The following is a 13542-nucleotide window of genomic DNA, read 5'->3' as shown; positions in this document are numbered from 1 at the left end:
GATAAATCACAAACAGGATGCTAGGTTATTCTGGCCTCTGAGTCAGCAGGGAACACATAGATGCTGTTTTGATGACACCCCAGATTATAGCAACAACACAGTCTGGGCAGGCATGCCAGACAATTACACTGCTGGCTGTCCTGTTTGAGAGGCCACACTGATTATTTAGAGCATGATAAGCATAATACAGAAAATAATGGTAGATAATAGAGAAAAGCACACACATCATTTGTATTATTTCATTAGTGTCTTGTGACGCATAGATCACATGTGATCACAGGTGAACCTCTGTTCAGAACTATGATGCATAAAGTTGTGCACAAGTTAGTGTTTCTCAAGGTGGGAGGCGCGTCTCCCTTGGGAGGAGCCTGGGTACTGCAGGCGGGGAGGACGGGATGCCTTTATGTGGGAGGGGGGAGAGCTCAATTGCACACTGTATAACAACAAAGCAGAGGCACCCGACAATTAGAAATGTGTTGGATGAGCCCAAGAGCTGTAAAAAAAAAAATGACCGCCGAAGCTGACGTGAATTAGGAATTAGGATATGACCATGGCCCTCGTGCACGGCAAGCTTACATTTCACGCACGCGCGCACGCACGCACACACGCACGAGAGCTAGGCGAAGAAGGCCAACATAGGCAACTAATTAAATGTGTGATTATGATATGATTCACAATTAAGTTAGCCTCAGAACTCAATAACTAGTAGTATTTTAGTATTATAATGATATCCTGTCCCCTTATCTCTATATTCAGCTTACTTAGGGCTGCTTTCTTTCTCAGGGCCATGATTGGACAATGTGGTAAATTCGGCCCTAAATACCTCCAGACTCTTCCGCCCACCTCCGCAGCCGTTCACTGTGGCTATAGAGTGGATTCAGGCTGTGATACTGTTAAGCCACTTAAGTGCCTGGACACTGACCCCAACTGTTCTAGGGTCAAAGATCACTGGCAGCCCTGTGGTTGAACTACGCCTGACATCCGTCTTCAAGTCGATCACATTTTCTCCAGTGACCTGTCGCATCTCCCTCTTTCTGTTTGGTCTGAAGTGGTTTGGGAGGGGTGGGGCTGGCTAGGCAGTAACAATGCATGTGTCTCATTGTCTGCAAATAGATTATACCCAACCAATAGACAACTGCCAAAAGGTCCTTGCCTTGCCTGTGATCTGGCGAGTAGATTGGACCACACAAAAGGGGAGATCAAAGGACATTATTAATGATAGCTTTGCTGTTGCAATTTTCTTCTCTGAGAAAGAGAACATCTGAAAGGAGACTAATACTCAACATTCTCTCACTGAATAGGACTTGATTTCAGATTGTAGCTCTTAGACCTCTTTAAGGATGTTAGTCTGGCTCTATCTCATAGCAGTGGCCTTGGCTGCCATTGGTACTCCCATAACGGGAGTCTAGCACAGGAGTATTGCTATGTCTCCCCAGGCTTTTAATATGCAGCTTTATTAAAATGAGGCAACAGAGCAGCTATCTCTTTTAGCCATCCCCACCCCGTTCTCTTCCACCTCCTCCTCCTCCTCCTCCTCCTCCTCCTCCTCCTCCTCCTCCTCCTCCTCCTCCTCCTCCTCCTCCTCATAGTTCAGCCAGGCTTAAGAGATGCCCTATAATGTAGCCTTTATTGTGTGGCATTAGGTCGGCTGCAGGATTAACACTGTTTGTGTGTGTGTGTGTGTGTGTGTGTGTGTGTGTGTGTGTGTGTGTGTGTGTGTGTGTGTGTGTGTGTGTGTGTGTGTGTGTGTGTGTGTGTGTGTGTGTGTGTGTGTGTGAAGCCTTTGTTTCAACATCTTTAATCACAATAACATGGTTCAGGGGATTACGGCAGATTGAGATGACTGGATCACAGACCCCTTTTCTTTAGTAAAATCAGCCCTTGTTGTCACTATTACAACCAAGTAGCTTAATGTTTGACTCTGTGTGTAACTTCCTTTATGACCCCAGAGAGGTAACAACACCGCAGTAACCTGTTAGATACCAGCATCATACCGTGTACTGCAACTTTATCCCGTCCCCTCAGAGGAACTGGGCTTTAAGCTTATATTTGGGGACCCTTGCATGAAATCACTTTTCGGGGGGCCCATTTGGGAGAGGGAAGTGGGGGTGTCTGACTTTGTACACTGCCCTTTCAAACCACCCAGGCTGAGCACTATGGGGAGTGTGCAGTCAACTATAACAGCCATTTCTGGGGAATGGTTTAAAAAGAACATTTCAAACTTTAATACAGTTACCTTGAACTATACAGTAGGCTTTTCTTTTTGATCGATTAGTAAAATCTATTGGTTGTTTTTCCTGAAGGAGCTTGTGTGTGTGTGCATGTACATGTGTTTGTGCTAGCCTTGTGTGTGTGTGTGTGTGTGTGTGTGTGTGTGTGTGTGTGTGTGTGTGTGTGTGTGTGTGTGTGTGTGTGTGTGTGTGTGTGTGTTGAAAGTCGGCCTTCTAGAATAGATGGAATTTAGAAGAAGACGAAGGGATTCCTGAGAGTGGGGGAGAGTGAGTTTCAATGGGCAGCCATGGGGGGGGGGGGGGGGGGGGGCTTAATGTAGGCTCTCGGGTGCTGTGCGTTTGTGTGAATGTGTTGGCAAGGAGGGGGTGCCGGGGGGGGACGGGGTCTGAGATGAACCGTAATCCTCCAGTGTCTGGGTGAATGACTGTTACCAGGCTCACACAGGGACAGAGCCACCGAGAGATCCACACATTATCACATTATCACATTTTACACACACACACACACACACACACACACACACACACACACACACACACACACACACACACACACACACACACACACACACACACACACACAAGCACACACACACTGGGGAAACAGTACTTGGCTGACATCAATTCGACATGAGAAAATGCCCTCGCCAGAAACTAGCTGATGTGCTGCAAGATAAGGTTATTCTGTTCTGTTCTGTTTATTGTCTAACTGTGTCTCTAACTGTGTATCTAACTGTTTATCTAACCGGTTATCTAACTGGTTATCTAACTGTGTCTCTAACTGGTTATCTAGCTGTGTGTCTAACTGGTTATTTAGCTGTGTCTCTAACTGGTTATCTAGCTGTGTGTCTAACTGGTTATTTAGCTGTGTATCTAACTGTGTCTCTTACGGTGTATCTAGCTATGTATCTAAGTGTCTCTCTAACCGGTTATCTAACTGTGTGTCTAACAGTACATCTAACTGTGATTCTTACTTTGTATCTAACTGGGATGGAGCTTGGGTGATGCTGAGGTGGTTATCTGAGCTGGTTATCTAGCTGTGTATCTAGCTGTTTATCTAACTGTGTATCTAACAGTAGATCTAACTGTTATTCTTACTTTGTATCTAACTGGGATGGAGCTTGGGTGATGCAGAGGTGTAGTGAAGTGCACCTAATTTGATAATTGAGAAGATCATGAAGTGATGCTATTGTTGGCAGAGAGGTTCCAGTACAAACACTTTTGAACAATGTCACTGGTCGTTTGGTAGTCTTTAGTTGTTGAATTTCATTAAGCTGCATAGTTTACTTTTGGTGCATGATAAGGAATTTGTGTTACAAAATTACATGTAATCCATGTCTGATAATCTTTAGTGCCTTGGCACTGTGAGCCAACGCTATACATATTAAATAACCTTACCATGAATATATCATTAGAAAATGATTGTTTAGTGAGAGGGAAGACTGGCTTTAGCTCAAAGATGCTTACATGTAACCGCTGAGGATCGATCCCAGACTCTTTTGTTTGGGCGGTCTGGGGTCTGTGGTCTCATGTTCTGTCCGGGATGAGCTGCTGTCTCAAGTACCTCACCCAGATTGGGATGATCATGGCTGAATATTGTGTTGAATGTAAGTAAAGTTGCATAGCTCACGGTTGTTTTGCCAGTAGGAGTGCATATATCTGGGTGGTGAGGGATGCAGGGGATTAGTGATTAGTGAGTGGATAACTGCTCAGATGTTATGGGGGGTAGGCAGATGCCGTGATTACTGTATATTTTGACATCCATAAATTTAGGTTTTCAAATAAGGTTTCTTCAAGGCCATCAAATTGAACCGCAGATCAAGCTTCTTAGGTAATTCCCCATTTATATCTGGACTTTAATTTATTTATTGTGGATTCATTATTATATAAGTATTTTATTGTATTTGTATTTATTTATTAATTTCACATCGTGCCTTGCTATTATTGGAGGATATCATACAAATAGTGGATACTCTGGACCTGACATTTGGCATTTTGGGCAAAAACATGACTAGGATTGGTTGAGATACAATACTCTCATTCAGCCACAGTGCAGTTGCATAAATCAGGTGTCCTATGATGTAGGCTTGACGTATGGTATTGCAGTTTCAACAATTATTCTAAGAACAAATGTAGAAAAGTCGCCAAATGACAAGTTGGTTTTTATGACTACTGTATCAGATTCTGGTCAAAGTAATTGTCGGCCCTACTATAAATCATGTGAACTCTCTGCTGTCACTGACCTGATCGCTATCAGTTTATCTCTCTGGGAAAGTTATTTCTCAGTGGAGGGAGGAAAGTATTGCTGCCTGGTGGTTAGCGAACACTGCAGAAGATAACAGGGGCCACATGTCCTTCTGCTCCTTTAGCACAGAGCACTCTCTGCATCCCTGCCTGGACTCATACCGGCCAACAACCACCATATGGCTCACAAACACACACATGCACACGCATATAAACATGCTCACACAGACACGCACGCTCACAACGACATGTTCCTGACCGAGAGTTGGCTGCAAGGCTTAGTTTGTAACTGTTCATATCATTGTTCTTGGATGCAACATATGTATACACACACACACACACACACACACACACACACACACACACACACACACACACACACACACACACACACACACACACACACACACACACACACACACACACACAAACACACACATATGCAAGCCAATCACATATCCTCAAATATACACCGAGAAAAAAAGCAGTCAGTGTGCAAGCTGTCCTGTGTCCTGTCCGCCTCAGTGTTCCAAGTCTTCCTTCCCAGAAAAGCAGTCTCTGCAAGGAGAGGTGATGGTGTGGATATCCTACAGCTCCCAAAGATTAATTATTACAGCTTAGTGAAAATATAAGTAGGTGTCTCATATACATATATATATATATATAAAGAGAGAGAGAGAGAGAGAGAGAGAGAGAGAGAGAGAGAGAGAGAGAGAGAGAGAGAGAGAGAGAGAGAGAGAGAGAGAGAGAGAGAGAGAGAGAGAGAGAGAGAGAGAGAGAGAGAGAGAGAAATCAGTTAGTTGCTCTTTCGCTCTAAAGGGTTAGGCAAACCTGTCATGTTTTCACTGTTTATATATCTGGAGATATTGAGCACATTCAATGCACTTATTTATGAAACGATTGAAGGAATCTCAGAATAGCATCATTGTGGTACTTGTGAATCCCACTCTGAGCTGTGCTCGCTATACCTCCAGCCTGAGGGTGCACTGGCTGAAATGTTTGCATTGTATTTGTCTTCTGTAATTTATGGACCTGAGTCTGATATAAAGTTTTCATATCATATCATACTTTCCAAACACGGCCTTATGTTGTTCAAATCTCAAGTCAATCAGAGTGATGCTCTTGCTGTCTTCGCTTTTGACAAATCTGTTCTCTGACAAAAACCTAATCTCCTTTCCTTGCTAATTTCTGTTAATAATCTGTTAATATCACTATTCAGTCTATTTCTGATTAGGGCTGTTTTGACCTTCTCTCTTTAATTTCTACACATTTCTAATTCAGCAGACGGCAGGCCTTTTTTGTCTTGAACTGAAACTCCCTCCCCCAAGCATTGATTAGTCCTTGCGCTTTATTTTGGAAAAAGCTTTCAACGGGCTGGAGGCCAGGTCCATCTGGAGAGAGAAACTGAATGTCAACCAGTGAGATCCGGACCGTGTCATGAGGCTAGGTTCCTGTGGCGATACAATCCTCCTCATCCATGTCTTAAGGCCTCTGTTAATGGCACACACGTTGAGCTAGGGAGACCGAGGACCACAACCTACAGGACATGACCCGTTTATCTTGTGTATCCTTTATCAAGGTTATGGCTTTTGTGAAAAAAAAAAAACACTCCTTACTTGTGGCTTGTGTTCATTTTATAAGTGATAACCCAATCATTTAATTTAAATGATTCAATTTAAATGATGTATGGAGGAAGGAACATCTCTTTCATATAATACCGCTCTGACTATGAAAGCAACCAAGGCAGGTTATTGTGTTCAGTTACAATTGCATTCGCTTTATCTCAAATTAAATAGTCTATTCTGTTCTTTATTCATCTGTTTAGTAATATGTGAAAAAGTGTATAAATGTTAACCTAACCTGCTTGTGCAGGAGAGCTGAGAAACCCCAAAGCGCTCATTGTAAAACGTCCGCTGTAGGCTTCACAGTTTAGCTTATTACTTTAAATATTTTTGTTTCCTTAATATAATTAAATCAAAAAGGGAAGAACAGAATAATAATTAGAGTTGTGAAGTAAACGCACAAACACATAACACACACTGAGCAAATTGACTATGACTCAGTAGTGACAGTGATGGAAAGGTTTTGATAGAGAGAGGACCGGTATTCTAAAGTATTGGTCCCCTGTTTTTGATGGCATATCTTCCAAGAGTTGTGTGATAATAGCGTAGAGGAATATCCTTTGCTTGTCTTGATGAATATGAATGGACCTCAGAGTTCCTTAAAAATAAGATTTAATATTCTACTTTTATTCTATTCTGTACTAAAGTGATGGACAAGAGAAGTCCGTCATTTACTTATAATGATTTTATTAAGGGTTATCAATGTGTGCATTGAGCATCATCAGGGACGGTGCAGCTGATGGAAGCTATGGCCTTTTACACTGTGAGCAAATACCAACTGCACACAATTGTGAGGTGATTCAGACCACAACGGAACCATTCAGTAGCGTTGTCCAGTCAACTCAGTCTTTCAAAGACTGACTTTATTAGCTGAAAAGCTAGCCTTCAAGATATTAAGTAGGTGTGGGGTGGATTCATCCCTCTGTGATATAGTATGTTTATTTTACGCGTTTAGAGCCGGTTGTCCATCACTTTAATAATGTAATTAATGTTACTGAGATAGCGATACATGGACACATTATTCACATTATTGTGTTTGTGTGTGTCTCTCTGCAGTATGACCCGGAGAGCTCTGGTTTCATCAGCACCGAGCGGTTCCGGGACCTTCTGGCGACTCATGGGTCAGAGCTGGACCCCCACAAACTGGAGGTCCTGCTGGCGCTGGCTGATAACAACGCAGACGGAAAGATCTGCTACCAGGACTTTGTCAACCTGGTGAGAGTCAGCTAGCACACTCACACACACAGACACAGGCAGGCATGAATGCATACAAAGGCACACACACACACACACACACACACACACACACACACACACACACACACACACACACACACACACACACACACACACACACACACACACACACACACACATACAAAGGCACACCTACTGCAGTGTTATGTTATGAGTCCAACTACTAAGACTCCAGATGTTGTCAATGTTAAGTTTTGTCATTTAACCACAGTGTCCCAGTGTCCTTGGGGTACAGGTGGAGGTGGGCTACAGGTGGAGGTGAGGTGGAGGTTGGGTACAGGTGGGGTACAGGTGGAGGTAGGATAGTCAATGAAATAGTACATTTTCTAACTCTCTTAAGAGGTTAATAGCAAAGCAGTGAGCGCTCACTGTTCCCATTAGGGATGGGCAAAATGATTCTTTTCCGGGAACTAGTTCTTTCAGTTCAGTTCACTATAACGATTTGTTTGTTTTATTCGTTCGTTACGTCAGATTACGTCATTTGGTGTGTCTGCCCCCCCCCCGCGAGACGGCCGTGAGCATAATTTAAACGACTTCTAGGCTCTAACCCCCGTGAAAATTGAGAAGGTATACTCTAGTTTAACTGAACGTCCCACCAATATTTATACCACTTGCTTACTCTCTATATTTCATTCATGGTTTTACATTTATAATTTTATTTTACTTTACATTTAATTCTTCATTATTCAGGCATTACAGAACTTTCACGGTCATAAATAAAAAATACGAACTGCAGTTTAATTTCTTTGTTTGTTCTTAAATTGACGTAAAATGGAGCAAAGACTCCTGGGATTGGGAAATGCGTTTATCCAATAAACAGATGGAGGTCAAGTCTATTTTCCAAAGAATGTAGGGGGATATATGAGTGGCCCCACGTCGAATGGTATGACCCAAGATACGTCAGACAGAGAAAGCGCTCATATTCGACGGTACCGCCTTGTCATTTGTTTACCCAGGTGCCATTGCAACACCATTGCTACCTCTCATTGGCTGAATCTTTGAGAACGTTGTAGACTCAATCAATATAAGTCGCGGGGAGACGAAGCTCTGTTCGTTTGTATATTTAATTTACGTGACCATATTTTTGGTTTATGTTAAAAAAAAAGAATCAAAGAACCAGTTATTCTTGTTTTGGGGAACCAGTTCTTGTCGTTCACGTTCGGGATTCGTTCGTTGTGAATGAATCGGTCGCGACCGACTCATCCCTAGTTCCCATCGAAGAGTCATATTCCTGTAACACCTGTTGTTCATTTTCTCGTGGCTTATAGCCAACTTCCTTTTAGAGATGGATACACCATTCTTCCTCACTGCTCAGGATGGACTGTTTTGAGTCGTCTTGAATGGAGAGTCTTTCACTGGGTCCATCCAGTGTCTGTTCAGTCTATGGTTGTACTATCTTCATAATCTTCTTATTTGTTTTCTTCCTCCTCCTTTGTAGTCTTTCTTATCCAGCTCGCTCTCTTAATGTTCTCTTAGTGTTCCTGCTTTAGGATCTTTCTGGTCGTGCCCCTGTTCCCTGTGTGGTGGTCTGTTGGCTGCCCACTGGGGCCGTTGAACTGGTTCTGCAGACCTTTGGGAGTGGGACATCTTGTGTGGTGAATAGGGACAGAGTGGAGGTTGTCTCTCTGCGATTCAGAACTTGTGTGTGGTCTGCGGATTAGTGGGAGTTCCTCTCTCTTGCTCTGTTCCTCTCGTTTTGGCTCTCTCCTTTTGTCTCCTACACATTTTTTCCAGTCTCTCACTGATTTGGCAGATGCTTTTACACAAAGCTCTCCTCTCTTCTTACCCGCAAGCCTCCGCCTTCTATCCATCTTATATCTCCTTTATTGTAATTATGTCTGAACTGCCCACCTACCCGGGTCAGGGTGATACAGCTGTGTCTATGTGTATATTTAGTGAATATTTGTCTTCGTGAACATTTGTAGCTATACCTATATATGCAGTTCTTTTCTCAGCCTTTGTTAGCTATTATTATTGTTGTTTGTCCATTCTCCTTTCAATAGAGGTGAGACGGAGAGAGGGGAGAGGTAGTGAGAGGCGGATTCTATACCAAAGTATCTGCGTTGGTCTGCCTCCCTTTCTCCTGCTCCTGTGTTTCCTCCCAGCTAATTGTGTCTCTGTCATTTCTTGTTTCTATCTGTAACACTCTTCTTTTCACCTTTCACCGACACGTTTCTTCACTAGCTCTCCACGCTGCTTCCCTTCCCTTCGTTAATGTTTCTTCTTAACTGAAGTCGCCTTTCCCTTCCTCTTTTATCCTCATCTCCTCCTCTCTCCTCCTCTCCACTCCTCTCCTCTTTTATCCTCATCTCCTCCCCTCTTCTCTTCTCTTCTCTTCTCCTCTCCTATCCTCTGCTTTTCTCCTCTCCTCTCTCCTCCACCTATTTTCTCCTCTCTGACATTATTACCGGTACCCGAATAGATGCAAGATCAGTTATTCTTTGGTTTGGTTTCCTAAAAGAGGGAGGAAACAGCAATGGCCTCAAGACTGTCAAAGGAAGTAGAGTTCTAGAGGAATGTGTGTGTGTGTGTGTGTGTGTGTGTGTGTGTGTGTGTGTGTGTGTGTGTGTGTGTGTGTGTGTGTGTGTGTGTGTGTGTGTGTGTGTGTGTGTGTGTGTGGGTGGGTGGGTGTGTGTGTGAACATCTATGTTTATAATATCACTAGTGAGGTTGGGTTTTCTGTGTTTGCTGTGGGGTCTGACGGTTGGCGTGGTAACGCTGACTAACTTTCCCACACTTCTGTGCATGTGACATCAAGGCTTAAATAATTGGCTTCTGCTGGGCTTTATCTCTTGTGTAGAGAAACTAAAAGTCTCATTTAACTTCAATGTGGGTGCATTTAACCTGGTGTTTCCTGCTGCTTCATGGTGCCTTCTGTTTGCTCTTCCTAGGTACTTTTAGAATCTATCCCGGTTCCCATCTTTTTTCTCATTTGCCTACACTTTCAATGTTATTTGTAATTCAAACCTGGCAACAGGTTGAGCTTAGTTTGAAATACATCTATTGATGCACTTAGACACATCATCAGTGATGGAACCTGGGGTCATTGGGTGTTTCGGGTCTCGCAACATCATACACCCTCAACCAGGCAACCCAGCCGGGATTGATCAAGTCCCAACTTGTGTCTCAGTAGCATGTACCCACGGATCGCCCCTCTTGATCCACAGCCATCTAGAGGCCTTCTCAGCTGCCTCTGTGGTGGTCTTGATGGCCTTTCTCTGACGTGCACCTGTGACTCCAAGCATGCTGTATGCTTTGCAGAGAGATCGCGCTGCAAAGCCTCTACAGCCCACCTCTATTGGCACACACCGGGCACGCCACCCCCGTCTGCGGCGCTCCTCCACTAAGTTGGCATACTTGGCACGCTTCCTCTCATTGGCCTCTTCCATGCGCTCCTCCCCGGGAACTGTCAGCTCCAGTAGGACCACCTGTTTGGTTGAATCTGAGAACAGAACTATGTCTGGTCTCAGGGTGGTTTCCGCGATGTGCTCTGGGAATCCGAGCTGCTTCCCCAGGTCGGCCTTCATCTGCCAGTCCGGTGCGGTTCCAAGGAGTCCCGCCGCCCCCCTTGTCTTGGGCTTAGGCTTCTCCCCTGCTCCAATGAAAGCAATCGCCTGCCTTGCTGGTCGGAGAGGCTTGTTCAGGGTGATGCTGGTGAAGATGGTTTCTGCTATCGCCTTCAGCACCTGGTCGTGGCGCCAAGTGTAGCAAATTATTTGTTGTTGTTGAAAAAGCAACGGTATCATGAGAAAACAAGTGAAATGCGCCAAGTGTAGCAAATTATTTGTTGTTGTTGAAAAAGTGACGGTATCTTGAGAAAACAAGTGAAATGCGAACATACATGCAAACATCTAAGTGACAACATATGTCACATAGATAGAGGTGGACCAACTCATATATATCAAAGATGCATTTCTCAATGTATCGGCTACGGGTTCTGACTTTCCTTACCCTGAGTATAAAATAGCTGCTTATTAAATCAAGGCAAATTAATTCTTGTGGTTAAATGTCAATTTATACAGACTTTGAGTCCTCAAACTGTACTTAAGAAGGTTCCTGTTTACCAAAGGAAAACCCAAATCCTTTGTGTGTATTTGTGTGTGTGTGTGTGTGTGTATGTGTGAAAGAGAGAGAGAGAGAGAGAGAGAGAGAGCGAGAGAGAGAGCGAGAGCGAGAACGAGAATGAGGTTTGTGATTAACATTTTAGAGAGGAGCACAACTAGCCCTTTTGAAATACTATTATCAATCATTTAAATTTGACACCTTATTCTTTGACATTCTTTTCTTTTGTTTTTGAAGAACATGAGGATTAGTTTTACTCATCGCAGGGTGATTAACTATATTCATTTTAGCAGCAGGGCACAATAGTTTCACGGCAGCTGCTGAAAGTGTTGGAGAATAATATAATGGCTTGGTGGTTGCTAGGCGACGACGTTGGTATTCTGGTCTGCAGTGGATATGCAAGCATGGTGTCTGTCACTGTGTTTGACCTGGACAGACTGTGTGTATGTGTGTGTGTGTGTGCGTGTGCGTGTGCGTGTGCGTGTGTGTGTGTGTGTGTGTGGGTGTGTGCGCAAGCGTGCTTGCACGCATGTCTCATTATGAGTTGTGTAAAAATGGAGTGTGTACATTTGTGTTTCTGTTTTTTTGTGTTTGTGTGTATGTATGTGTGTGTATTTGCATGTGTGGCATGTCCACAGCTCATGCAGGGAATCCAAGCAGCCGGGCAGAGGTATTGATATTTCCAGCAATGTGGAGCAAAACAAGTCGTCCTTGAAATCATTTCCCTTTGGAAAGGGGAGTGTTCTCAGAGAGCTGAAACATGGACGTGTTGTGGACTGCAATGTATATACATATCTTTGAACGGTTGAATACTTGATTCTGATTGGTCAATAATGTACCAAGGGTGTGCATTCTTTTTCAATAACGGGACATGGTGTTTTAGTAGTTCAGAAAATCTATGTGCAACAAATCCAACAATTGACGGTCAGTTACAACATCGACCAGATGTTTCTTTGACAACGCAAAAAACGATATGCTGAAAGAGCCACAGAAGAATATTAAAATGAAGTCCAATAACCCCTCCAAAAACCAATGCCTTATATAGATGAAAGTAACTAATATCTTATCCCTGTTGGTAACTGTGGTATAAGCAGAATACACAGGCTGTCCCGTTATTGGAAAACAACCTCTTACACCAGAGAGGAAGCCCACTGTGCCCGCATCCCCACCGCGTCAAAACGTTACTCTTTTAATCCTTGGGATATGACATACAAAATATCTAATACCTTGGTCTCTCTCGTCCCGGTCCACCTCCAGATGAGTAACAAGCGCTCCAACAGCTTCCGCAGAGCCATCCTCCAGGGGGGCCGGCAGCTGAAGGGCAGTGCCCTACGGGAGGAGGTGGGCCTGGGCCTGTCCCAGAGGCTGGTCCGCCACGTGGCCTACGAGACGCTTCCCCGCGAGGTGGACCGCAAGTGGTACTTCGACAGCTACACCTACTGCCCCCCGCCCTGGCTCATCCTCTTCATCACTGTGGCTGAGGTAAGGGGGGGAGGGGGGCCGGTGGTAGTTATGTGGGATGGACAAACATTCCCACCCCCACGGCTATACCCTGGTCAACTGTTTTAACCGTTGGGTTTAGTATTTGGAATTTTATTTAGCCCTATTATTTTAAAGAACAATGTGTAAGACGTACATTGTTCCACTGATGGGATAATTATATTTAATTCCTGTATCGCTTGTTGAAATGTGTTTTGTGTTTTGTGCTTTGTTGAGGTGAAATGATAAATAACCTTAATGAAAGCCGATGATGACACCTGCAGTGGAGTTTATGTTCATTCTGGTCAATCCAGAATTACGATGCAGTGTAAACATGCATTCCACCAGCTCACACATCTACTCCACATGGATAATAAAGCCTCTAGGCATGTCGGAGGCTAAAGAAAGTGGGAGGCATTCCAGAGAGCTTGGAGACCTAATCAAGGACGTATCGCGCCCAGGAGTTCTGTGTGTCCCGTCCCTTGTGGCTCGGAAGCACAGCCTCCCCAGTGTTACTGTGACTGATATAATGACATACTGCTCATATAGAGACATGTCAGCCTACTGCTCCTAGCAGGATGTCCAATGACATAGAAGGCCTAGAGGTGATTGGTGGGTGCATGTTGACTCCCTGAAAACAATCCTTA

At 44.0% G+C, this 13542-nt stretch overlaps 1 protein-coding gene across 2 annotated transcripts in view; it reads left to right on the top strand.

Moving 5' to 3' along the window:
- Positions 1-13542, top strand: part of rhbdl3 (rhomboid, veinlet-like 3 (Drosophila)) — a 49584-nt gene that overhangs the window by 23973 nt on the left and 12069 nt on the right. For both annotated transcript variants that reach the window (XM_030351819.1, XM_030351820.1), the window contains 2 exons: positions 7154-7312; positions 12674-12898. In XM_030351819.1, the coding sequence (XP_030207679.1) occupies positions 7154-7312; positions 12674-12898 (384 nt within the window). The remainder of the gene's footprint in view (positions 1-7153; positions 7313-12673; positions 12899-13542) is intronic.

The sequence above is a fragment of the Gadus morhua genome, chromosome 3 (genome assembly GCF_902167405.1).
Source record: "Gadus morhua chromosome 3, gadMor3.0, whole genome shotgun sequence".
Lineage (NCBI taxonomy): Eukaryota > Metazoa > Chordata > Actinopteri > Gadiformes > Gadidae > Gadus > Gadus morhua.
This window is presented reverse-complemented; position numbering and strand designations above follow the sequence as displayed.